Source organism: Oryx dammah, unplaced genomic scaffold, assembly GCF_014754425.2.
Source record: "Oryx dammah isolate SB20612 unplaced genomic scaffold, SCBI_Odam_1.1 HiC_scaffold_27, whole genome shotgun sequence".
Classification (NCBI taxonomy): Eukaryota; Metazoa; Chordata; class Mammalia; order Artiodactyla; family Bovidae; genus Oryx; species Oryx dammah.
Genome location: NW_024070211.1, coordinates 9,758,220 through 9,783,969, shown reverse-complemented (window position 1 = coordinate 9,783,969; position 25,750 = coordinate 9,758,220). Strand labels below are relative to the sequence as shown.

The window sequence follows — 25,750 nt, the reverse complement described above, 5'->3', positions numbered from 1 at the left end:
ACATAAAATATGCCATTTTAATTTTTAAGTGGTTTTGATGTTACAGCCCTGTATGTGACATTAAATACATTCACATTGTTGTGTAACCATCACCACCATCCATCTCCAGAACGTTTTCATTTTCCCAAACTGAAACTCTGCCCATTATATACTAACTTCCCACTCTCCCCCTGCCTCCAGCAACCACCAGTATACTTTTTTTACTGTTCTGGATATTTCCTGTAAGTGGGACCATAAAATGTTTGTCCTTTTGTGTCACGCTGATTTCACCTAGCATAATGTCTCAAGGCTCATCTACGTTATTTGCTGTTTAGTTGCTAAGTCATGTCTGACTCTTTGTGACCCTATGGACTGCAGTATTCCAGGCTCCCCTGTCCTTCACTATCTCCCAGAGTTTGCTCAGATTCATGTCCATTGAGTTGGTGATGCTATCTAACCATCTAACTTTCTGCAGCCCCTTTCTCCTTTTGCCTTCAGTCTTTCTCAGCATTAGGGTCTTTTCCAGTGAGTTGGTTCTTCACATCAGGTGGCCAAAATATTGGAGCTTCAGCATCAGTCCTTCCAATGAATATTCAGGACTGATATTCTTTAGGATTGACTGGTTTGATCTCCTTGCCGTCCAAGGGACTCTCAAGAGTCTTCTCCAGCACCACAATTCAAAGGCATCAGTTCTTTGGCCCTCAGCTTTCTTTATGGTCCAACTCTCACATCCATACATGACTACTGCAAAGACCATAACTTTGACTGTACAGACCTTTGTCTGCAAAGTGATGTCTCTGCTTTTTAATATGCTGTCTAGGTTTGTCATAGCTTTCCTTCCAAGGAGCAAGCAACTTTTAATTTCATGGCTGCAGTCACTGTCCACAGTGCTTTTGGAGTTCAAGAAAATGAAATCTGTCACTGCTACTGCTGCTGCTGCTGCTAAGTCGCTTCAGTCGTGTCCAACTCTGTGCGATCCCATAGACAGCAGCCCACCAGGCTCCCCCGCCCCTGGGATTCTCCAGGCAAGAACACTGGAGTGGGTTGTCATTTTCTTCTCCAATGCAGGAAAGTGAAAAGTGAAAGTGAAGTTCCTCAGTCATGTCCGACTCTTCGCGATCCCATGGACTGTAGTCCACCAGGCTCCTCCATCCATGGGATTTTCCAGGCAAGAGTACTGGAGTGGGGTGCCATTGCCTTCTCCGAAATCTGTCACTGCTTCCACTTTTTCCCCTTCTATTTGCCATGAAGTGATGGACTAGATGCTATGATCTTAGTGTTTTGAGTGTTGAGTTTTAAGCCAGCTTTTTCATTCTCCTCTTTCACCTTCATCAAGAGGCTCTTCAGTCCTTTTTCACTTTCTGCCATTAGAATGGTATCATCTGCGTATCTGAGCTTGTTGATATTTCTCCCAGCAGTCTTGATTTCAGCTTGTTATTCATCCAGCCCAGCATTTTGCATGATGTACTCTACTGGTGCAATGGTAAAGAATCCACCTGCTAACACAGGAGATGCAGGAGACAATTCAATCCCTGGGTCGAGAAGATCCCCTGGAGGAGGCAATGGCAACCTACTCCAGTACTCTTGCTGGAAAAGTTTCATGGACAGAGGAGCCTGGCAGGCTACAGGGGTGGTAAAGAGTCAGACACGACTGAGTGATTGAGCACACACACTCTGCATATAAGTTAAATAAGCAGGGTGACAATATACAGCCTTGTCGTACTCTTTTCTCAATTTTGAAGCAGTTGTTCCTTGTTATAGCATGTATCAGAATTTCATTCCTTTTCAGGGCTGAATAATATTCCATTGTGTGTATACAGTTTCTTCTTCTTCTTCTTTTTTTTTTTAATTCATTCATCCATCACTCAGCACTGGGTTGTTTCCATCTCTGCCTATTGTGAGTAATGCTGCTAGAACACTGGTATACAGATATCTGCTTGAGTGCCTGTTTTTCCATCCTTTTGGGTGTAACCCAGCTGGATTATATGATAATTTTATATTTAACTTTCCAAGGAAGTACCATGCTGTTTTCCAGAGCAGCTGTGCTGCTCTGCATTCCCACCAGCAATGCACAAAGGTTCCACCCTCTCCATATCTTCTCCAGGGCTTGTCATTTTCTGTTTTTAATAGTAGCCATCCCAATGGGTGTGAAATCCCAGGAGGTTTTGATATATAGGTTAGAGCCCAGAGAGAATTTCCTGTTTGGAGAAGTAAGGGGACAGGATTCGTGACCATACTTGGGCCCATCCCATCACAGACCTCAGAAGCCAGAAGTGGGAAGCTCCTCAGGTCTCAGTGCAGGCACGTGTCACAACCTCTGACCCTGTCTCCCTCCTGGCCTCTCCCTCACAGGCGTCTGGCTTCAGCAGACCATGCAGTGAGCCATGCCCCGCCCCGGACACCCCCGCCCATCATCCGGGCCCCCACGCTTGGGACCTTGGGAGCGGCCCACAGAACTATGCCTGGAGACCTACGATGAGCCACCCCGGGCCCCACCGAGCCGCCGCACCCGCAGACCAGACCCCAAGGACCCCGGGCACCACGGGCCCGAGAGCCTTACGTTTATCTCTGGCTCTGCCGAGCAGGCTCCCGAGCCCCCTGCCTGCTGCCTGCTCTGGCGACCGTGGGTATGGGACTGGTGCCGGGCGGCCTTCTGCTTCCGCCGCTGCCGGGACTGCCTCCAGCGCTGCGGGGCCTGTGCACGGGGCTGCAGCCCCTGCTTGGCCTCGGGGGACTCCCCTGAAGGGGCCGCCGAAGCCACCTGGGTCAAGGAGCACAACGGCGTGCCCCCTAGCCCTGACCGCGCACCTCCCAGCCGGCGGGATGGCCAGCGGCTCAAGTCGGCCATGGGGAGCAGCTTCAGCTACCCCGACGTCAAGCTCAAAGGCATCCCAGTGTACCCCTACCGCAGCACCATCTCCCCCGCCCCCGACGCGGACTCCTGCTGCAAGGAGCCACTGGCTGACCCCCCGCCCATGCGGCACAGCCTGCCCAGCACCCTCGCCGGCAGTCCCCGGGGCTCTGAGGAGTACTACTCCTTCCACGAGTCGGACCTGGACCTGCCTGAGATAGGCAGTGGCTCCATGTCCAGCCGAGAGATCGACGTGCTCATCTTCAAGAAGCTGACAGAGCTGTTCAGCGTACACCAGATCGACGAGCTGGCCAAGTGCACCTCAGACACTGTGTTCCTGGAGAAGACCAGTAAGATCTCGGACCTTATCAGCAGCATCACCCAGGACTACCACCTGGATGAGCAGGACGCTGAGGGCCGCCTGGTGCGCGGCATCATTCGCATCAGTACCCGCAAGAGCCGCGCCCGTCCACAGACGGCAGAGGGGCGCTCAAGCCGGGCGGCCGCCCCAGCTGCGGCTGCCCCAGACAGCGGCCACGAGACCATGGTGGCCTCAGGGCTCAGCCAGGATGGTAGGTGGGGTGCACGGCCCGAGGGGCGGAGTGGAAGAGGCTTTGGCCAGGGAGGGTTACACTGGGCTCTTTGGCTGCTGTGGACCCACCCCTCAGCTGGTCCCAGCTCTTTCTCCACCTGGTTCTCCAGCTCTCTACATTCCCTCCCAGGCGCCTTCTGTCCCCCGCTGCTACCTGCTAGAGGGGCTTCCAGGCCTAGCCAGCTCGTCTGGTTAACAGGACCAGGTACCCATATGAATTTGGACCTCTGACCTGTGCTGGCCTAACCAAACACCCCATCCACCATTGTACAGACAGACAGACAGACACACATACCCTCCATGTCGTTTTTTAAACATCGTTTTTCTACACACTCACACAGACACAGACACACATGATGTTTCCCTAACCCAGCACGTGTGTGCGTGCACACACACACGCACACAAAATGTTTCTCTAACCCAGCATGTGTACACACACACACACACACACTCCATGTTGCTTTTTAAACATCATTTCTCTACACACACACACACACACACACGATATACACACACCCTCCATGTCACTTTTTAAACATCATTTCTCTACACACACACATATGATGTTTCTCTAACCCAGCGCACACACACACACACACACACATGATGTTTCTCTAACCCAGCGCGCACACACACACACACACACATATGATGTTTCTCTAATCCAGCACGCGCACACACACACACACACACACACACACATATGATGTTTCTCTAATCCAGCACACACACACACACACACACACACACACGATGTTTCTCTAGCCCAGCCCAGGGCTAAGTGGGGGGTGAGATTGAAGGGACGTGATAATGACCACTGCCCCTCGTGTTCCCTCCCTAGAACTCACGGTGCAGATCTCCCAGGAGACGACCGCAGATGCCATTGCCAGGAAGCTGAGACCCTATGGAGCCCCAGGTTTGGTCCTGACATGATGAGGAGTGCAGAGAGGAGAGGGGACAGCCCTCGCGGCCCCCAACCTGCCCCTCTCCCAGCTTCCTCCTGGGGTGGGTGAGGATGGGATCAGAAAGGGAGGAGAGGCCCGAGCAGCCTCTTACCCTATCCCCGTCCTGCAGGCTGGCTCAAAGATTCTGCTGGGAGAGATTCAGGGGGATGCCCCTGAGCCAGGAGGCGGGCAGGTGCCCAGAGCCTGAATTGAAACCTGGGTCACTGGAAAGTGGAGGGCAGGGGAGGCGGGCACCCACCGGTGCTGAAAAGGCACCCGTGTGGTCCCTACTGCTATCTTCTTGGCTTTCACAAGCCCCTGGAAACAGGGAGCAAGACTGGGGTTGAGAGAGGTGAAGAAGCTGAGTGGCTCGCCCAGCCAGGATGAGCGTGACCCAGGCTCAAATCCCCGCTTCTTTTCAGCAGGTGTTCCTGCCCGAGTGCCTGGCATGAGCTCCTCCCCTTCTCTGAGCCTCTGTTTCCTCCTTCCTGCCCCCTAGGGTACCCTGCCAGCCACGACTCATCCTTCCAGGGCACCGACACAGACTCCTCAGGGGCACCCCTGCTCCAGGTGTACTGCTGACCCTCGCCAGGCCCAGTGCTGCCACCCCATCCGAGAGGAGTATAGTCTACAGCATGAAGAGAGGGACCAGAGCCCCGCTTTGTGGGAGGCAAGGCCGTGAGCCCAGAAGCAGTGCCCACTCTGGCTCCTCCCGCCTTGGCTGAATGGTTCCCGAGCCACATGCATTTCACTGCTGGCCTGGCCCCTGCCTGGGCCTGTTCCTTCCTGCCCAGTCTTCAGGAGGCCTGGGTCATGGAAAGCAAAAGCTGAGGAGGGGACTTCTGGGATTGAATCCCGACTCCACCCCCATAACATGCTCCCCCTGTAACATACAACCCATAATCTATCGTGCAGTCCTCCCCGTCCCCAGGACAGAGGGAGTAACAGCTCAAAGAAGCTTGTCTTACATGTATTGGTTTGAGGGCAGGCAGGGCCTCTGTGTGGAACTCTGTGGGCAGTGCCCACTCCACGTTATGTTCTGTTGAGCAGTTAGGTTCTTGGCTGGTGTTCTACATACTAACGTGACCATAGTACAAACTTAATAGATATCTGTCTGCTCATCTTGGCCGTCATGCTGTCCTTTCTGTCGCATTTGCCTGACTGCTGCCTGGAGCAGACTACGCAGAGCATCCAGCCTGGCTTAGTACCGTGGGGTTGAGGTCAGAAGGCTAAACTGAGAGCGGTAAGGCCCATCTCTCAGACTCCTCACGGTGAGTTCCAGACCGAGCCAAGTGCAGGGTCTGTACCTTAGGAGGATTTATCAAGTGGCTTCTGTCATGGTTGAGAGGTCCGTCTAGGCAGGCCTTTTGCCCCAATTCACTGCCCACACGTGGCCACTTCTGGCCATCCTTGCAGCTTCCCCAAACCCGGCCCCCACCCACCCCGCCTCAGGCCTGCGGCTCCCTCCATCTCTCCCTGGAGCCAACAGCACCAAGGATCCCTGGTGTCTTCTTAGGGTGGGGTCATTCTTTCACAGGGGCTGAGGCTCAGGTGCGTTAAGGAGTTGAGAGGGTCACATACTAGTAACTGTGGCTCTGTACCCAGAAGCTGGCCTCTTGGCACTTTTGCCCCCAAGCTGGCAAACTGACCCACGTAGGGTAGAAGCCAGATCCCCTGTATGGACATCAGAGCTCAGCTCGGTTCAGAAAAGTGAAAGTGAAAGTCGCTCAGTCGTGTCCGACTCTTTGGGACCTCGGCAGGCCAGAATACTGGAGTGGGTAGCCTTTCCCTTCTCCAGGAGATCTTCCCAACCCAGGGATCGAACCCAGGTCTCCCACACTGCAGGCGAATTCTTTCCAGCTGAGCCACAAGGGAAGCCCAAGAATCCTGGAGTGGGTAGCCTCTCCCTTCTCCAGGGGAATCTTCCCAGCCCAAGGATCAAGCCAGGGTCTCCTGCATTGCCGGCGGATTCTTTAGGTTCCTGCCACTCCTCACACACAGGGGCATCTGTCCTCAGTGAGACCAAAGCAGGCCCGCCGGCCAAGTCCAACTGATGAAGCTAGGTGTCCGCGGCCCCTCTCTGCCGCATTTCACCTGCAGCCACCCCCACCGCCCATTCTCCTGTCCTCAGGGGCACCCTTGGAAGCTGACTAGACAAACTGCTCGTCTGTCCAGTTTCCTGTTGGACACACTGGATGGTCCCTGGGGCCATGACCGAAGGCTCAGTACCAGTGACACAGCTGGGCACCCCCCCCTTAGGCTCTGCTGTTCCATCCAGGTCGTGGCCCTCTGCGATTGAAAATAACCACAGCCCAGGAATTCCCTGGCAGCCCAGTAGTTAGAACTCTGCACTTCCACTGCTTCCCTGGTGGCTGAACCTATCTGCAAAGCGGGAGACCCAGGTTCAATCCCTGCGTCAGGAAGATCCCCTGGAGAAGGGAAAGGCAACCCACTCCAGTATCCTTGCCTGGAGAATTCCATGGACAGAGTAGCCTGACGGGCTACAGTCCATGGGGTCAGAGTCAGACATGACGGAGCAACTTTCACTTTCACTACAAGGGGCATGGGTTAATCCCTGATTGGGGAGCTAAGATTCCACGTGCCATGCCGCACAGTGTAGCCACCAAAAAAAATTTTTTTAATGGTGAGGAAAATGACCATGGGGCACTTGAGCCCAGGGATATCACTGGACAGAGCAGAGTCATGCTACAGCCCCTCCACCTTAGCCTTGGCCCTTGTTGTTGTTCAGTGTGTCCGACTGTTTGCAACCCCACAGACTGCAGCACGACAGGCCTCCCTGTCCCTCACCATCTCCCAGTTTGCCCAAGTTCATGTCCATTGAATCGGTGACACCATCCATGTTGTCCCCTTCTCCTCCTGCCCTCAATCTTTCCCAGCAGCAGGGTCTTTTCCAGTGAGTCAGCTGTTTGCATCAGGTGGCCATAGTATTGGAGCTTCAGCATTCAGTCCTTCCAGAGAATATTCAGGGTTGATTTCCCTTAAGATTGACTGTTTTGATCTCCTTGCTTTCCAAGGGACCTCTCAAGGGTTGTTTCCAGCACCTAAATTTGGTTCTCTGCCTTTGTTACGGTCCCACTCTCACATCCATACATGATTATTGGAAAGAACGTGGCCTTGACTATACGGACCTTTTTCAGCAAAGTGATGTCTCTGCTCCTTAATACACTGTCTAGGTTTGTCACAGCTTTCCTGCCAAGAAGCAATCTGAGAGCTTAGAAAATGGGCCTTTGGGGCCAAAGTTTTTTTGAGCCCCATTATCCAAGCTCAGCCTTGGGAACCACTACTGGCATTCCCAGAAAAAGGGGTAAGTTTGATAAACAGACAAAGCCAAATACTGCATAGCTTAAGTCTTTAACAAGCTATTCTGAGATGCCAAAAGGACACATATGCTGTGTCCTAGAAATTCAGGGGTCACCCGTGGCTCATAGGGCATAGCACCCTGGGCAAGTGAACCCATTCCTCTTGTTACCATAACCTCTATGGCACTCTGCACTGTGACCTGTACTTCCAGCCAAAGCGGGGCAAGGGTCAGCTCTGGTGGCTGGATTGGGGCAAAAGAGAACACCTCTCCAGCCTCAGTGGCTCACTCCTGAGAAGCCCTAAAATCTGCAAGGGTCCAGGTCAAAGACACACAACAGGCTCCACTGAGCTTCCCCCTGCCTTCCCAGCCAGATCCCCACCACATACAAAGCCCATCTGAGGCCTAGGCGGTGCCCCTAGGCTTTGCTGCCTGTTCTCTGCCTCTGGGAAGTAGTGCATAGTTTTAGAAACACTTGCTCCAGGACTAGAGGACAGACCCAGTGCAGTGGGAAATTGTCTCAGAGATGAAAACGGAAATCAAGTCAGGCTGGTCTTAAGTGCTGCTGAGTCATGGGCCCCTTGGAGAATCTGACATATGTTTGATGCCTGTAACCAACCCCTTTTGTTCAAAATCATACACAGACTAAAAGCCTTGTCTGAATCCTCTAAGTAATGAGAAACTGAGCCCAGGGAGAGGCAAGGACTTGCCCTAGATCACAGGGCAGAGCCTGGGTGAGCAGTCAAGCCCCCAGGTCGCAGCAGCAGTCTTAAGAGGCCTGAACCCCAGAGAAAAGCCAGAGGGAAGAGAAGACATGAGTGGAATTGGGTAAATGGTTTTAATGTGTAACAGCAGGCCAGCTGGGGAGGACAAGACCCCCCCCAAGGCCCCAGCCCTTCTCCCATGATGACCTGGGACCTATGTGTGCCAGCCAGCCCCGTGCCTGCCCTGGCCCTGCAGCCCACCAGTCCCAGGGAGGGTGGGAGAGGAAAGTGGGGAGCCGGGAGCTCAGCCTGGAGAGTTCAGGGGAGCAAACACAGGGGCTAGTTGAATCTGGCCTTGGAAAAGTCCATCTCTGGATGCTGATCCATGAACCTGCAGAGACAAAGCAGGAAGGTGAGACAGGCCATCCATCTCCCTAAATGTGTCCCTTTCTCTCAGGCTCCAACATGAGGTCTCATCTGTTTACAACTCTCAGCAACCCGGAGCCACGCCACACAGGAGTGGGGTCCCCAAGGTCTCCCCAAGGCTGGATGCTGAGGTGCCAACACCTGCACTGCTTTTTCTGTTGGTGACTGTGACCGCCTGTTACCCTTTCCTATCCTGTGGTGGCCTTGCCCTCAAGATGACCTCAGTAAGTGATTAGGGGAGGCAAGCCAAGGCTATAAAGCCATAAACTTGGCTGGCTCATCCTGGAAGGGGCAGGGCAGCTCCTGTGTTCTGCTCAGTAAACACTCGCCGCTGTCACCCAGGTCCCAGCCGTAGACACCTCCCCAAACCCCCATCTCTGCATTGCTCACTTCTTCAGAATCTCCTGTTTCTTCTGCTCATCGGAGGTAGGCAGCCCCATGGACTTCTGTCTCTGGTCGTACATCATCTTCTCCACCATGCTACGGGTCTCACTGTCCAGGTCTGACAGCTGGGGGCAGACAGTGACAGGATGGGTGAAGGCCTGGGGCCACCCAGGCCCCAAACCTTCCGACCACAGCTCCTCCAACCAGCCTGGGCTCACCTTGGAGTTCTCGGGGTTGATCTTCTTAGTATTGATCTCGGGGTCACTGGATACCAAGCGGCTCCACCACTCCATCTTGTTGATCTGAGAGGAAGAGGACCCTGGTGACCACCCCCCAGCTCTTCCAGAACCAAACTCTCTCCCAGCTACATCCTGCATCAGGGACTTACGAGGCCTGAACTGGGACTTAGGGGCAGATAGGCAAGACCTCTGCCCTCCCCGGTGGCTGGGGGAGACAGACACGGAGACAGTCAGCATGATAACGGAAAGAATAAAGTACAGAGGGAGATACTCATCCAGGGTGGAGGGAGAGGTTAGGATGACACACATGGGCTGGGCCTTAAATGACACGCGTGAACCACGTTAAAAAGCAGGGAAGGACATTCCAGGTGGGAGGAAATGCAAGGGCAAGGGCACAGAGGGGTGAGTGAGAGGCAGCCAAGGGGGTCAGGTAGGCTGGGCCAGACAGTACATGCCATGGGACTCTTTCCTTGGACCCTGGCACTTCACAGAGCCCACGTTCACTTACTGGGGTCTGTATCCCAGTTCTCTGAGAGGGGGAGAACGCAGGCTTCCCAAGGGGCATAGTTTTCTACGTCTTGTTCACTGTTTTCCCTCCAGCACTTAGAACAGTCTCTAGCATGAGTAGGTGTTCAAGTAGTTGCTGAATTGAATGCTTGTATTGATACAAACCTAATGGAGGGACTTCCCTGCTGGGTCCAGTGGTTAAGACTCTGAACTCCCAAGGCAGGGGGCCCAGGTTCGATCCCTGGTCAGGGAACTAGGTCCCATGTGCTGCAACTAAAGATCCCACATGCCACAAGGAAGATCCCGCACATGGCAACTAAGAGCCATAGTAAAAATTCAGACCCAAAATAAAAACCAGAAAAATACCTAATGAACCTGCAGAAGGAAATGGCAACCCACCCCCATATTCTTGCCTGGAAAAGTCCATGGACAGAGGAACCTGGCGGGCTGCAGTCCATGGGGTTACATGACTGAGCATGCATGCATGAGGGTGGAGGGAGATGGGCTGGTTCGAATAAGCTGGTAGAACAACAACAAAAACCTAATGGAAAGGAAAAGGCTTTGGTACTAAAGACAACCCTGATCCTTAACTCCACCCTCTTCTAGAGGCAAAAGTTGGGCAGATCTCTTGGGCTGCCCTTCTTCTGATTCTAAAATGTGACAGACCTACTATCAAAGTCTTATTGTGGGGATGAAATAAGATATGCCCATCAGGCCTCCAGCAGGGCCCCCAAGTTCAGAAACAGCCAATCAGGACAGAGGGCAGGGGGCAGGGCCTTTCGCACCTTCTCCAGATGCACCGTCACCACCTTGCCGTCCTCGATGAGCCACGAGCTCTCCTCCACCTTCACCTCGTTGTAGAGTTCCCCGTCCACGATCGCTGGCTGTCCCTTGAGCCCCACCCGGAGATGCCGCCGCTGGATGTCCACCACCACGTCCTTCCCCTTCAGCCGGAAGTTCACGCGGAAGGGCACGGCCAGCTGCATGGGGCAGGAGCAGTCAGGGGGCGCCCCAGGCCAGCGCCCTCCCCGCCGCCCCAGCCCCCGCACTCACGTCCAGCTCCGACAGGGTCTGGGTCCAGCGGTAACTGGGCAGGTCCGCCCCGTTGCCGAGGTTGGGCTTCAGTTTCCCTTTGTCCTTCTCCTCCTCCTCCTCCTCCTCCTCCTCGGCCTCCTGCTCACAACTGGGGAGCTCAGCTACTTCCCTGACAGACCCGGACTGAACCCCACTGGCTGGCACGGCACATAGAGCCACAGACAACACAGCAGACCGGGTCCCTGCCCAGCCCACGGCCCACTGCGAGGCAGAGGTAAAGCCTGTCTGGCTCTCTGCCGGCTCTGCTGAGAGGGGCTCAGATGCGGAGAGTGTGGGGCAGCTGAGGGGAGGCGGCAGTCAGAGACAGACCCCGGGGACCCAGCCCAGGGACCCGGGAAGGAAGCCCAGCCCAGAGCAGGTCAGCAGGTGGCCGCCAGCAGAGCTGCTCTAAAGGAGAACCAGCCTGCCAAATGGTCAGCTTCGTTCTTCCCTGTCTGGAGGGTGGGGACCCAGCCTCAGACTAGAACTTCTGAAGAGCTGAAGGAAGGCCCCCAAGGATTACGTGGGAGCGGGAGGAGCCCTGAGGAGAACATGCCCTGGGCGTGTCAGAGAAACCCACCGCAGACCCGAGCCCACCCGCATGGTGTCCGTGCAGCACTGCCCATCTCTGTCTCTCTGGCCTTCCTGCCAAGGCTTAAATTAAGCCAGGGAGCTTTGGAGTCTTTTTTAAACCCCCTTTGGTCCAATGTGGGATCCTGAAGTATGAAGAGGATTCCCAAAGCTAAGGAACGGTGGGGTGGGCCTTCCAGAGAAAGGGAGTGGGTGAAGAGCCTCAGAAGTTCCCAGACCCCTGCAGTCCCTCTCACCTGCTTCCCTGGTGAGCCAAGACTGCCATTCTTGAGCTGGGCCTCCTGATTCTCGGCATCCTTTTTCTGTGGCAAACAGGAAAACAGCTGGCAAGAGGGGCCCCACTTCTAGTGTCCATGAGGGTCAGGGGGCAGGGGAGGGAAGCCCATTCCTACCTGGTCAATTTCCAGCTGTAGCCTCTCAGCCTCCTCATCAGTCAGTTCCTTGATCTGGGGCCCGGAGGTCTCTGACTTGGCCTCCTTGGCCAACCTGGCTGCCCGCTCCGCCTTCTCCCGCCGCTCAGTCTCCTGCCGAGCTCGCTTCTCCCGCCGGGCCTTCTGTGCCAGCTGGTTGTGGTGGTTGAAGGTCTGTGTGATAAGCTGAGGAAGGAAGAGAAGGCTAAGAGGCATCGCGGGAGAAGACACGTTCCAAGACATGAAGCCAGTCCCATCTCTGAGTGCCTGGGCAAGGCACTGCACTTAGAACCTCAGTTTCCACATCTTTAAAATGGGATTTAATACACAACTACCTCATTGAGTTGTAATGAGAATACCTGCAAAGTATCTGCTTCAGTAAATAGCAACCACTTAAAAAAAAAAAAGGCAGTCCAGGGAATAAGACCCAACACTGAAGTTGGACAACCTGCATTCTAATCCAGGCTTTGTCACACACTAGCTATTTTATTTTTGGCAAATTACTTAACCTATTAATGGTGTTAATGGGCTTCCCTGGTGGTTCAGTGGTTAAACAATCCACTTGCCATTGAAGGGGATGCAGGTTCGATCCCTGGGTTGGGAAGATCCCCGGGAAGCTTCAGAGTCCTTATCAGCGAGGATGAGTCCCTACCTCACAGGAATGTCGGGCAGACCAAATGATAAGTGCTTTGAAAGTCCTTCATAGCAGAGTGAAGCTGTCAGGAGAACTCCAGCCTCAGCCCCTCTGAGAAGCTTTTCCTCAGCTCTCAGGCCAGAAAGAGCGTTCTGGAGGGAAAAGGTCAGCGTCTTCCTCCCCTCGGCCAGTAAGCTATCAATTTCAAATCCATCCTCTCCCACGACGCCTTCCTAGGATGCTTCTAACCTGCTTTGTGTTAGCTGCCCGCCTCTGTGGCCCAAAAGTGACCCCAATACTGTTACCACAGGGTCTGGCTCTGTGGCCTTGGACAAGGAAACAACTTTGACCTTTCTAAGCCTCAGTTTCATCAGCTGTCACGAAGACTGCATATGACACTTGTCAAGAGACTGGCACAGTCCTAGCCACAAACCAACTGCACATGAACTGCTGGCTTCCCAACACCCCCTGCCTGGCAGAGGCTAACCCAGGGTCAACAGGTGGAGAAGCACCTTCTCTGCTATGAAGATAACGACAGGAAGAATGGTTACACCTCATGTTTTACATCAGGAACTCCTGGAGTGTGGTTCCCTGATCCCTAGAATATGCTGGCATCACCCAGAATTTGTTAGAAATGCTGACTCTCAGGCTCTACTCCAGGCCTACTGAATCAGAAATCCCAGGGGTGTGGCCCAGCAATTTGTACTTTTGATAGGCCCTCCTGGCCAATTCTCATGCATACTTGAGTCACACCTACATCTGAAATCCTGGCCTACTCCTTCTATCTGTGCAACCCTGAGGTCATCTCTCTGTGCTTCTATCGTATTATTTCTAAAAGCAGTCTTACATAGCTGTTCTTTGCCTGGAATATCCTTGCCTCTACTCCCAGGTCACCTCACAAACAGCTTCTTATCCTCCAGGACCAGCTCAAGTGTCTGTTCAATTTCACCTCTTCTCCCTTGGCAGACTCAGGAATTTACCCAACTTAAGAAACCCAACTCTGTGTCAACCACACACCTGGAGGAGCCCTCACAGGACATCCACCGCATGATCAGTGGTCAACAAACCATCTCTCAAGACTCTCTGAGCCAGAGCTAGAGGGAAATGGATCTGCAAGAGTTGAGGGGAACCACGTGGGGCTCCGGGTCACTGAAGTCAGCCATGGGCTCCTAGGGCTAGGGTTCTGCCAAATGCCCCATGGCTTCTCATTCATTGGGTGCCAATTCTTCCTGTTACCCTCAAACCTCCAACTTCATGCCACATTACAGTAGCTCCACACTCTTCGAGGCTAAAGGGCACCAAAAGCACCCCAAAACCGAATGGGTTAACAAAATGAGGTGTGTATAAGAAAGAAATGAGCCAACTGAAGGCCCCTGTGCTGTCAACAGAAGGGGCTGGTCATGGCCCAATTGCGCCAGCAGAGGCTGTTCCACCCTAATCAGGGAGACCTTGAACTCAGGCCACCTGCTAACCAGTGGCCGAGGGAGGCAGCAGCGGGCCGCCCCCTCTCCCAGCTCCAGTGAACCACGTCCCATTCGCCCTGTTCCTTCCCAGCTCCCGGAGGGCAGATGAGGGCAGAGCTGAACCACCAGGCAGAGTCAAGGCCAGTCACAGCAGCCTCTGACCCCTCCTCCCAGTCTCCTCCCACCAGCTTTACCCGGGCCCAGGCCCAGGCAGAGACCCCCGCAAGACTGTAGCCTACTCAGGGTGCCAACTGGCAGGCTGTCAGAGTCAAGCTTCTGTCACTGGACATGTCTTTGGGAACCAGAGCCCAGCAGAGTGAGGAAGGGGTGAGGAGGGCTGGGAGGCCCCCAGAGTGTTCGGTGGGCATACCTGAACACAGCTTTCCCTGACCTAGCCTGGGTGACAGGAGAGTAAAGAGTGGGTCCCACCAGACTGGCCAAGGAAGACTCTTGAGAGATATTTAAGCTAAACCCAAAGGCACGAGGCCCTGGACCTGACCATGGAGTGGGGGGAACATGTCTGAGGGAGAAGACACATTCCTGTTCTAGAACTTCATATAAATGGACTAATTCAGTATGTGCTCGTCTGTCTTCCTTTAGGAGGCTGAATAATATGTATGTATGTGTCTGCTCAGTCGTGCCCGACTCTGCAACTCCATCGACTGTAGCCCGCCAGGCTCCTCTGTCCTTGGAATTTTCCAGGCAAGAACACTGGAGTGGGTTGCCACTTCCTTCTCCAGGGGACCTTCCTGACCCAGGGATTGAACCTGCATCTCCTGTGTCTCCTGCAGGTCTTTACCTGCTGAGCCATCAGGGAAGCCCGAATAATATTATATGGCACGGATATAGGACATTTTGCTGCTCATCTACCAATGAACGCTTCGACTGCTCCCAGTGTCTGGCTCTCTTGAACAGCGCTGCTATGGGTACGCAAATCTCTCTTCAAGATCCTGCGTCCAGGGCTTCCCTGCTGGCTCAGGGGTAAAGAACCCACCTGCCAATGCAGGAGACACGGGTTTGACCCCTGATCCAAGAAGATCCCACATGCCACATGGCAACTCAGGCCATGCACCACCACCACTGAGCCTGGGCGCCAGAGCCTGGGCGCTGCAATTACTGAGCCCACATGTTGCAACGATTGAAGCCCACTTGTCCTAGAGACCACGCTCCGCAGCAAGAAAAGCCCCCCCAACAAGGAGCCCCCGCTCCACAACCAGAGAGCAGCCCCCCCACGAGGAGCCCCAGCTCCACAACCAGAGAGCAGCCCCCCTCCACGAGGAGCCCCCGCTCCACAACCAGAGAGCAGCCCCCCTACGACGAGGCCCCGCTCCACAACCATAGAGCAGCCCCCCCCCCGAGGAGGCCCCGCTCCACAACCAGAGAGCAGCCCCCCCATGAGGAGGCCCCGCTCCACAACCAGAGAGCAGCCCCCCCACCTCGACGAGGAGCCCCCGCTCCACAACCAGAGAGCAGCCCCCACTCGCTGAACGAGAGGGAAGTCCACGCAGTAATTAAGACCCAGCTCAGCCAAAAATTTAAAAAAAAAAGAGAGATCCTGCTTCCAATTTCAGGGGGTAATGGGATTGCTGGATCATATGGTAGCTCTATTTTTCAATTTTCTGAGGCACTGCCATAATGTTTTCCACAGCAGCTGCGCTATTTTAAATTCCCACTGGTAGTGCACATGAGTCCCAATTTCTCCACAACCTCATCCAACACTTAGTGTTTCTGGGGGTTTCCAACAGAATCCATCCTAGTGAGTGTGAGGTGACATTTCACTGTGGTTTTTATTTGCCGTTCTCTAATGACTAGTGATACTGAGCATCTTTTATAACAAAGAAGAACTACAATTCACTTTTACCAACAATGTCTGAAGAGTACACTTTTTTCCCCCACATCCTTGTAAGCAATTAAAAAAATATATTTTTGTCAGTTTGACCAGAAAAAAAGGGCATCTCACCGTTTATTTCATCTACATTTCCTTGATTACTACTGAATGTAAGCATCTTTTCATACGCTCCTCATGGACTGGCCCATTTTTCCATTTATCCTTTTCTTGTTAACTTACAAGAGTTCCTGCATATTAAACTGACTCCTAAATTTTATCTGTCCTCTGCATTGCACATTTTCCCCAGATCTATTGTTTTTCAAATGACTCTATGTCATTGCGTCTCTTCTGCCATATTTTCTATATCTGAAGAGACAGACAGCTATCTTTTATTCTATAGCTTCCAGGTTTCTATCCTTGCTAGGTCTCTTCCACACAAGGTTATACAGTTTCCTAGCTTTCCTTACTAAGCTCTTCTTGATCTGCCAATTTATTTTTAGATACGAGTACAACAGGCTTCCCAGGTGGCACCAGTTGGCAATACAGGAGACGTAAGACACACAGGTTCTCTCCCTGAGCCAGGAAGATCCCTTGGAGGAGGGCATGACAACCCACTCCAGTATTGGTGCCTGGAGAATCCCATGGACAGAGGAGCCTGGCAGGCTACAATCCATAGGGTCGCAAAGAGTCAGACACAACTAAAGTGACTTAGCAAGCACGCACATATGAATAAAACAGATGGTTTTACACTTTTGGTGCTTTTACAAATAGCCAGTTGTAACAGCATGACTTATTAAATCATCCTTTGCCTATGAACTGAATTACCTTACTGGACACATCTTGAAGTTAGACTTTTTCTGGGTTCCCTGTTTCACTCGTCTATTTGTCTCTTCCTATGTCAATAACATATTGATTTGATCATTATAGTCTTGCATTGTGGCAGCTGACATATGGCAAAGTATGTATTGCTGAAGATGGATTTAAGAAATTATATTATTTGGGAGGAGTTCAAAGGGAATAAGAAGAAACGAAATTTTAAGCTACAACTTGTATAGCATCTCAAGTCTCAAAAGAAAATGTGTTGTTAATGAGATATGATCAATATGATAGCTTCAAGTTTTAAAAGAAATAAACTCTCTGTAAATTAGGATCTTGAGAACTCTGTGTGAGAAAGAGCAATGCATGTTTAAGTGAGAATGTTTTAGAGGTCTTCACTCTTGGGAAATTTTTTCTTTCCTTGCTGTTTACTGGTAAGAAGAAAAGACTGCTTAAAACAGGCTTGTGAAAATATCTGATGTTACAGATCTAGGAAATACTTGCTGACAAACCCAAGGACAAGTTATTAGGAAACAAAGATACCTAAGGGTAACTACTTTTATTTTCCCCATCATTCTTCACTGCACATTCCTGAGCTCTGTAATTTGTAAGAAAACAGCATGACTGAGTAAATGAACAAGAATCATTGAAGCATAGATATAAATGTGTAAAACAGTATCGGGTAGAGTAGTTGCTGACCTTGGTAAAGTCAGCATCAATAATGTGCTTAATGAACTTTATTTGGAGCAGAGTGTACAATTGTCAAGCAGGAAGAGGGGCACACCAGGATTCAGTCACATCTGCCTAGCTCCAGAGAACATGCTCTCAACCAATACACTTGGAAAGGATTTATCTGGTAACCCAGTGCACAGCAGATCCTCAACACAAAGGAGTTACTGGTGTTACAACTGGAGACCAGTTGGGAAGGCTGGATAGATTTCTGCCTGCCTGAGAGTCCAACCAACCTCCTGGGAAAGAGCCGACTAAGGGAACAAAGAGGCAAGGAGCATAACAGAGGAACCAGCAGACGTCCAATACAGAACAGCTACCATCATCCTTGTGATACACCCGAGACACCACTGCTCAATATTGTTCATCTCTCCCTTCTGCCTGCTACCTCACTCAACCCTCATACCTCAGGCATCTCTTCCTCAGCGTCTTCCCTGAGCAGTCAACCTAGGTTAGTCACCATTTTATGCTCCTAGGACTTCTACCCAAACACCCACCACTTCCTCAGTCTTATACATATTAATAAAATGAATGAATGCTGATATTTTATGGTGAAGTCTGGCCCACAGAAAAACAGGAGGTTCTAGCGCTAATGCAGAAAGCATATTTGAGCCAGAAAGGGTCCTAAAGTCAGTGAGTCCACCTGCTTCTGCTTGACGGGTGTGCAGATGAAAAGGACCAGAGAATTGGTGGGAAATCAACCAGGCCCCACAACTAGACCAAGAACCCAGGACTCCTACTCCAAGACCATGTCCTTACTACAGAGTAGCCTCAGATCAGGCATATTATCAAGCATTTCAGCTGGTTAGAACTCTGAGGCCACAGAAAGCAGTTTGTAAAATGTCTCCTTTTGGTTATTATGTCTCCTGTTTAACTGAAAACAACTGTCAGTTTTCACAGTTCAGTGAAATGACATCTTCTTAATTATTTATGAATCTTCACAAATATAATTATAACCTAGGGAATCAGAAGACATTCAAACTCTCAGAACCTGTACCATAAAGCACAATCCTCAGTAATCACCTAACAGCAGTCAGAATGGCTACCATCAAAAAGTCTATAAATAATAAATGCTGGAGAGGATGTGGAGAAAAGGGAACCCTCCAATACTGTTCGTGCAAACGTAAACTGGTGCAGCCACCGTGAAGAACAGTATGGGGGTTCCTTAAAAAACTAAAAGTAGAGCTACCATATGATCCAGCCATCCCACTCCTAGGCATGTATCCAGAAAAGACAAAAATTCTAATTTGAAAAGACACGTGCACTCCAATGCTCACAACAGCACTACTTACAATAGCTAAGACATGAAAGCAATCTAAATGTCCAACGACAGATGAATGCACAAAGATGTGGTGTACATACACACACACACACACACACACACACAGAGGAATATTACTCAGCTACTTAAAAAAATGAAATAATACCATTTGCAACAACATGGATGGACCTGGAGATTATCATACTAAGTAAAGTAAGTCAGAGAAGGACAAATACTGTATGATATCACTTATATGAGGAATCTAAAAAAAAAATGATACAAGTGAATTTATTTACAAAACAGAACTAGATTCACAAACATAGAAAATAAACTTATGGTTACCAAGGTCGGGGGGTAAATTGGGAATTTGGGATTAACAGATACACACTACTATATACAAAATACAAAAAAAAAAAAAAACCAAGGACCTACTGTATAGCACAGGGAACTATATTCAATTTCTTATAGTAACCTATAATGGAAAAGAACCTAGAAAAAATACATACATACATATATATATGAGATAGACAATTTAAAAAAAACCACCACCACTATTCTCAAATATGACCCTGAACTTTGGGTCACAGAATCCAAGAAAACTAGGATTGGCTGGCTTTAAGTTTTCCTATACCTCTGTCTTTTAAGGTAATTAGATAAAACCTGAGCTTCCCTGGTGGCTCACACAGTAAATAATCCGCCTGCAATGCAGGAGACCGGAGTTCGATCCCTGGGTTGGGAAGATCCCCTGGAGAAGGGAATGGCTACCCACTCCAGTATGCTCGCCTAGAGGATTTCATGGACAGAAGAGCCCGGAGGGCTACAGTCCACGGGGTCACAAAGAGTCGGACACAACTGAGAGACTAATGCTTTCACTTTCCTCAATGGAGAAAAGGAACCAAGAAGCGTTGTGTAAGGGGCAGAAAGCAGTTTTACAAGAGACTCTGGTTCCAACCCTGGCTCTCCCGTAACTCAGCTCAAGAATCTGGACAACCCTGGCTTTCCTATAACTCACACCGATTTCCTCACTTGTAAATGGGGACAGTAATACCTGCCCCTCAAACAGTTAAAGGAGCATGGGGAATAGGGTAGGTAATGCAGTTGGCAAGGTGAGGGGCTTTAATAAAGGATGGCTTGCTTCCCTTCCCCGACTCTTTGCCTCTGTATTTTACTTCTGCTAACAGTTATTAGTATGCCAAAGAAGGCCAGGTCAGCTCTTCTGGAGAAACAGAGCTGCCCAAAGGACACTTGCCCCCACCACTCACCTTTTCTGCCATGCCTTCTTCTCCTCCAACAAAGAAGTCCGTTTTGCGTCGAAGGAAGCTGAAGAAAGTGTTCACCAGCTGAAAGGAGACAAAGACAGAAGCTGGAGAAATGCCATATTGGGGGCCCTTCAACTGCACAGAAGCAAACTCTCTTAGGCTAGGAGGGAACCTGGGACTAGACTGTTTTACCCCCGGCCTCTCAACTGAGGACACATCCCCCTACAGGCCCGGGCTTTGTCACTCCTGCCAGGAAGCCTAAACTAACTTTACCCAGATCACTTGAAAGGCAGATTTCTCATTTCTTTTTATTTTTGGCTGCACAGGGTCTTCGTTGTGACACACAGGCTTTCTCCAAGCTGTGGTGAGCAAGGGCTGCTCTTCATTGTGGTGCACAGGCTTCTCACTGCAGCAGCTTCTCTTGGGGAGCATGGACTCTCAGGCATGGACTCAGTAGCTGTGGCACACAGGCTTAGCTGCTCCATGACATGCGGGGCCTTCCCAGACAAGGGATAGAACCCGTGTCCTCTGCACTGGCAGGCCGATTCTTAACCACTCAACCACCAGGAAGTCCCAGATTTCTCATTGTCTTGTGTACACGTGTATATATACTTCACATTTTTTTGTGGTGCTAGAGGCAACCTGAGGATACAGGCATCTAGGGCTTGAAACACTTGGGGCCCACCTTTCCTCTTCACATAGTAAAAAAACCCATCCAGAGTGGCACCGGCTGAGTTACTAGGGCAGAGCTAGAAGGAAGGGAACAAATGAAGCCATTTGAAAGAAAGTTCAGACCAACTGATTCTGGCTGGGTAGCCCAGTGGTTTAAGAACATCAGTCTGGGTATCAAGACTGACAGACATGAGCTGTGTGACCTTAGGAAAGTTTCTTAACTCCACAAAAGAGAAACAGCAGCAGGACCTATTTCCAGGGATATACGTGAGGATCCTTGCCCAGCACCAGACCTGACGTAGAGTACATGCTCAATAAACATTCTGATGAACAAAACAATCTAGTGGTGACCTAAGGTTAGCATCTATAACTAAGCCCTTTTATTTGCCCAAGAGAGTGGTTCTAAATCTGATGCTAGATTTTATCTCAATGGTTTCAATTCCTGCTTCTACACAATTTTTTCAGTTCGCTCAAAAATGAATACACTCCAAATCCAGTTGTGTCAACAATTTGGGGAGGGGCGGGGAGAGGGAGCCTTTCACATCTTCAAATAAATAGTACTCTTCCGACCTCAAAGGGCTTAGGAGTCCTTGGTCACCAGGGGTACCCACCTGAATGAGAACCGGAATGGAAAGCTCTAAACTTTTGTCCCCAGAGAGACACAAAACCTGAAATGGTCTGTGGAAAGCACACACTGGCCTAAGGATGCTGGTCCCCTCCAGGTCAAGAGCCTGTTGGATGATCTTGGGCAAGTTCCTTCAGTGTCTTTAATAAGAAGACTTATCTTGACAGGCTTTTTTACCTTTTGAACTTTTCCATGGTTCAAAACAACAATTCCAGGACCTCTTCTAAGTTGGTCCTTATCCTTTATCCACTCTGTGTTACTGGGTCTGGTCACTATGCAGGAAATTATGTTCCTGCACACATCAATCACTCGAACAAATACGTGCTGACAGCCCAAGCCTGGTTACTGAGAATTCCTCACTGTCCCTCCCTTCAAGACACTACTCTCCTACAAATTCAGGAAATATAAGGATTCCTAGCTGTGTCTCAAATAAAGAAACTGAGGCTGGGAGACGTGAAAGGGTCCTAAGTTGATAGGTGCGGTGTAGAACAATCGTGAACATAGGCCCCCTGTTCCCCCATTCAAAGACCACGTGTTAATATCGCCTCCCACTCTCACATTCTTTCGCTAGCTCCAAATCTCCGTACAGGCCAGTCGTAATGTTTAGAAAGATTCATCCCAAGGGATGCTCTTCGGGGGCGGCCACCAACGGAGAAACGGAGCCGAAAGCATGTGGTAGGGGCGGGGGGGGGGGGCGGAAATCCCAAAACTCTGGGGCTTTTCCGGAGGCGGGTGCAGCGACGCCGGAGCTGCAAAGGCAGAAACTACTGAGAGGTCTCAGGGGGGACCAGGCCTGGTACGAGTGAAAGCCCTGGTACGAGTAGGCCAGACCGGAAGCTCGAGTGCAGTAAAAATGTGGAGGGGAATCCCAGAGCCCGCGAGGCCCAGGGGTGTATCTCGGCTTCTCGAAGGCAGAGAAGGACGGAGAGAGCGTGGCTGGGGCCTTCCCCCGGGTAGGCCGGGCCCAGCCAACTCCGCGCGGGCCGTTACCTCCTGCACGCCGCCCTCGTGCTGCTGCGCCATGGCCAGCAACATGCCGTCGAACCGATCTTCCTCCTGCTCCCCGCCCATCGTGCCAGCTGCTAGCCACGCTCCGAAACCCGAGCTCCGCACTGGCGTCCCGCGCTCCCCGACCCTTCAGATCGCGTCCGGTCCAACGGCTCCAGTCCTCTGCCTTCCGCAGCGGAGCCGGAAACACGCAGGCGCCGCGGCCGCCCAGGCCCACCCGCTCACTCTCACGTCCCGCCCCGCTTCGAGCCTGCAGCCATTGACCACGGGGCAGATAGCCCGCTTTGCCGGCCATTGGTCGACCTGCTGAGCCAATCAAAGAGCGCGTTCCTGAAGCGGTGGGCGGAACGGAAGGCCCCAGAGTTTGGTGTGAGTTGCTATGGTCACCAGACGCTTTTTGGAGCCTTCCAGAAAGGTCTGGGCACAAATCCGGCTAGGTTGGAATTGAAAAAAAAGGCACAGACTTTGTTCTTACGCGTTGGCCGTGACTTCCCAGCTTGTAGAAGAGTGAAGTGGGGAATGCTCTTAGTTATCTACTCTAACCCTCCCATGGGTCAATTGAGACCCAAAAAGGAGAATGGACTCGCCTAGAGAGCCGTCTGCCTCCTTCATCATCACATGTTCTGTATACATTGTGCAGTCGCAGGGGCCCCGGACTTAGAAGGACTCTGTGCTTGGATTAATCCTCTTCTGCTGCAGTCTGAAGTTTTTGAACAAGAGAGCCCGCATTGTCATTTTGCACTGGTCCCCGCAAATTATGTAACGAATGATGTATTCAACCTCACTTCTGTTAATGTGTGGGACAGGTGCCAGTCATCGAAGGCCGACCACTTTACTTTTTCATTGAATTTCATCTTCTTAGTCTCTTCAGGGATTCTACTCTTGTTATTATTCTTTTCTAAATCTCCTGAATCACAATTTTCTTTTCTGGATTATCCCCTTCAATTTACATTTAACTCCACTTCTATTGTATGCTCTCACTTTCTCTTCCTACTACCCCAATTTTCAATTCTCTTTCACACCAAAACTTGAAAAGATTGCTATAAGTGTTTCTCCACTTGATCGCTTTCCACAACTTGCCAGGGGCGGTGGCCAGGAGGAGCAACCCCACGTCCAAGGAGCGGTGGATGCGCTGGCACAGGAGGGCCTAGAGGAGCTATTCCACCTTTAAGGTCAGGAGGGGCAACGGTGAGGAGATACCCCTCGTCCAAGGTAAGGAGCAGCGACTGCGCTTTGCTGGAGCAGCCGTGAAGAGATACCCCACGTCCAAGGTAAGAGAAACCCAATTAAGATGGTAGGTGTTGCAAGAGGGCATCAGAGGACAAACACACTGAAACCATAATCACAGAAAACTAGTCAATCTAATCACACTAGGACCACAGCCTTGTCTAACTCAATGAAACTAAGCCATGCCCATGGGGCCGCCCAATACGGGCGGGTCATGGTGGAGAGGTCTGACAGAATGTGGTCCATTGGAGAAGGGAATGGCAAACCACTTCAGTATTCTTCCCTTGAGAACCCCATGAACAGTATGAAAAGGCAAAATGATAGGATACTGAAAGAGGTACTCCCCAGGTCAGTTCAGTTCAGTCACTCAGTTGTGTCCGACTCTTCGCGACCCCATGAATCGCAGCACGCCAGGCCTCCCTGTGCATCACCATCTCCCGGACTTCACTCAGACTCACGTCCATCAAGTCAGTGATACCATCCAGCTATCTCATCCTCTGTCGTCCCCTTCTCCTCCTGCCCCCAATCTCTCCCAGCATCCGAGTCTTTTCCAATGAGTCAACTCTTCACATGAGGTTAGGGCCCAAAGTACTGCAGCTTCAGCTTTAGCATCATTCCTTCCAAAGAAAACCCAGGGTTGATCTCCTTCAGAATGGACTGGTTGGATCTCCTTGCAGTCCAAGAGACTCTCAAGAGTCTTCTCCAACACCACAGTTCAAACGCATCAATTCTTTGGCGCTCAGCCTTCACAGTCCAACTCTCATATCCATACATGACCACAGGAAAAACCATAGCCTTGACTAGATGGACCTTAGTCAGCAAAGTAATGTCTCTGCTTTTGAATATGCCATCTAGGTTGGTCATAACTTTTCTTCCAAGGAGTAAATGTCTTTTAATTTCATGGCTGCAGTCACCATCTGCAGTGATTCTGGAGCCCCCCAAAATAAAGTCTGACACTGTTTCTACTGTTTCCCCATCTATTTCCCATGAAGTGATGGGACCGGATGCCATGATCTTCGTTTTCTGAATGTTGAGCTTTAAGCCAACTTTTCACTCTCCTCTTTCACTTTCATCAAGAGGCTTTTTAGTTCCTCTTCACTTTCTGCCATAAGGGTGGTGTCATCTGCATATCTGAGGTTATTGATATTTCTCCCGGCAATCTTGATTCCAGCTTGTGTTTCTTCCAGTCCAGCGTTTCTCGTGATGTACTCTGCATATAAGTTAAATAAGCAGGGTGACAATAGACAGCCTTGACGTACTCCTTTTCCTATTTGGAACTAGTCTGTTGTTCCATGTCCACTTCTAACTGTTGCTTCCTGACCTGCATACAGATTTCTCAAGAGGCAGGTCAGGTGGTCTGGTATTCCCATCTCTTTCAGAATTTTCCACAGTTGATTGTGATCCACACAGTCAAAGGCTTTGGCATAGTCAATAAAGCAGAAATAGATGTTTTTCTGGAACTCTCTTGCTTTTTCCATGATCCAGCAGGTGTTGGCAATTTGATCTCTGGTTCCTCTGCCTTTTCTAAAACCACCTTGAACATCAGGGAGTTCACAGTTCACGTATTGCTGAAGTCTGGCTTGGAGAATTTTGAGCATTACTTTACTAGCATGTGAGTAGGTGCCCAACACGCTACTGAAGATCAGTGGAGAAATAACTCCAGAAAGAATGAAGGGATGGAGCCAAAGCAAAAACAATACCCAGCTGTGGATGTGACTGGTGATAGAAGCAAGGTCCGATGCTGTAAAGAGCAATATTGCATGGGAACCTGGAATGTCAGGTCCATGAATCAAGGCAAATTGGAAATGGTCAAACAGGAGACGGCAAGAGTGAACGTCAACATTCTAGGAATCAGAGAACTAAAATGGACTGGAATGGGTGAATTTAACTCAGATGACCATTATGTCTACTACTGTGGGCAGGAAGAAGAAATGGAGTAGCCACACAGAGTCCGAAATGCAGTACTTGGATGCAATCTCAAAAGCGACAGAATGATCTCTATTCGTTTCCAAGGCAAACCATTCAATATCATGGTAATCCAAGTCTATGCCCCAACCAGTAACACTGAAGAAGCTGAAGTTGAATGGTTCTATGAAGACTTAGGAAATTTTAGAACTAACACCAAAAAAAGATGTCTTTTTCACTATAGGGGACTGGAATGCAAAAGTAGGAAGTCAAGAAACATCGGAGTAACAGGCAAACTTGGCC

The 25,750-nt window shown here is 50.7% G+C and overlaps 2 protein-coding genes across 2 annotated transcripts; one reads left to right on the top strand and one right to left on the bottom strand.

Annotated features, from left to right (window-relative positions):
- The first annotated feature begins 2,333 nt into the window (after positions 1 to 2,333).
- KDF1 (keratinocyte differentiation factor 1) lies at positions 2,334 to 5,487 on the top strand. Its single transcript, XM_040229717.1, has 3 exons — positions 2,334 to 3,402; positions 4,264 to 4,338; positions 4,866 to 5,487. Exons 1-3 carry the CDS (start codon positions 2,364 to 2,366, stop codon positions 4,946 to 4,948), a joined length of 1,197 nt encoding a protein of 398 aa, XP_040085651.1. The 5' UTR covers positions 2,334 to 2,363; the 3' UTR covers positions 4,949 to 5,487.
- Positions 5,488 to 8,504: 3,017 nt separating this feature from the next.
- On the bottom strand, positions 8,505 to 22,563 carry NUDC (nuclear distribution C, dynein complex regulator). The gene is made up of 9 exons (XM_040229716.1): positions 22,298 to 22,563; positions 20,014 to 20,091; positions 12,003 to 12,206; positions 11,847 to 11,912; positions 10,999 to 11,118; positions 10,731 to 10,925; positions 9,418 to 9,501; positions 9,206 to 9,324; positions 8,505 to 8,780 (listed from the first exon to the last, which is right to left on the bottom strand). The coding sequence occupies exons 1-9, from the start codon at positions 22,376 to 22,378 to the stop codon at positions 8,729 to 8,731; spliced, it is 999 nt and encodes a 332-aa protein (XP_040085650.1). The 5' UTR covers positions 22,379 to 22,563; the 3' UTR covers positions 8,505 to 8,728.
- Between the last annotated feature and the right edge of the window lie 3,187 nt (positions 22,564 to 25,750).

Coding starts and splice junctions, on each gene's coding strand:
- KDF1 (XM_040229717.1), top strand. CDS start 2,364: ATGCCCCGCCCCGGACACCCCCGCCCATCATCCGGGCCCCCACGCTTG. Junction 3,403..4,263: donor CTCAGGGCTCAGCCAGGATG/GTAGGTGGGGTG, acceptor TTCCCTCCCTAG/AACTCACGGTGCAGATCTCC. Junction 4,339..4,865: donor GAGACCCTATGGAGCCCCAG/GTTTGGTCCTGA, acceptor CCTGCCCCCTAG/GGTACCCTGCCAGCCACGAC.
- NUDC (XM_040229716.1), bottom strand. CDS start 22,378: ATGGGCGGGGAGCAGGAGGAAGATCGGTTCGACGGCATGTTGCTGGCC. Junction 20,092..22,297: donor ACGAGGGCGGCGTGCAGGAG/GTAACGGCCCGC, acceptor GTCTCCTTTCAG/CTGGTGAACACTTTCTTCAG. Junction 12,207..20,013: donor AAGAAGGCATGGCAGAAAAG/GTGAGTGGTGGG, acceptor TTCCTTCCTCAG/CTTATCACACAGACCTTCAA.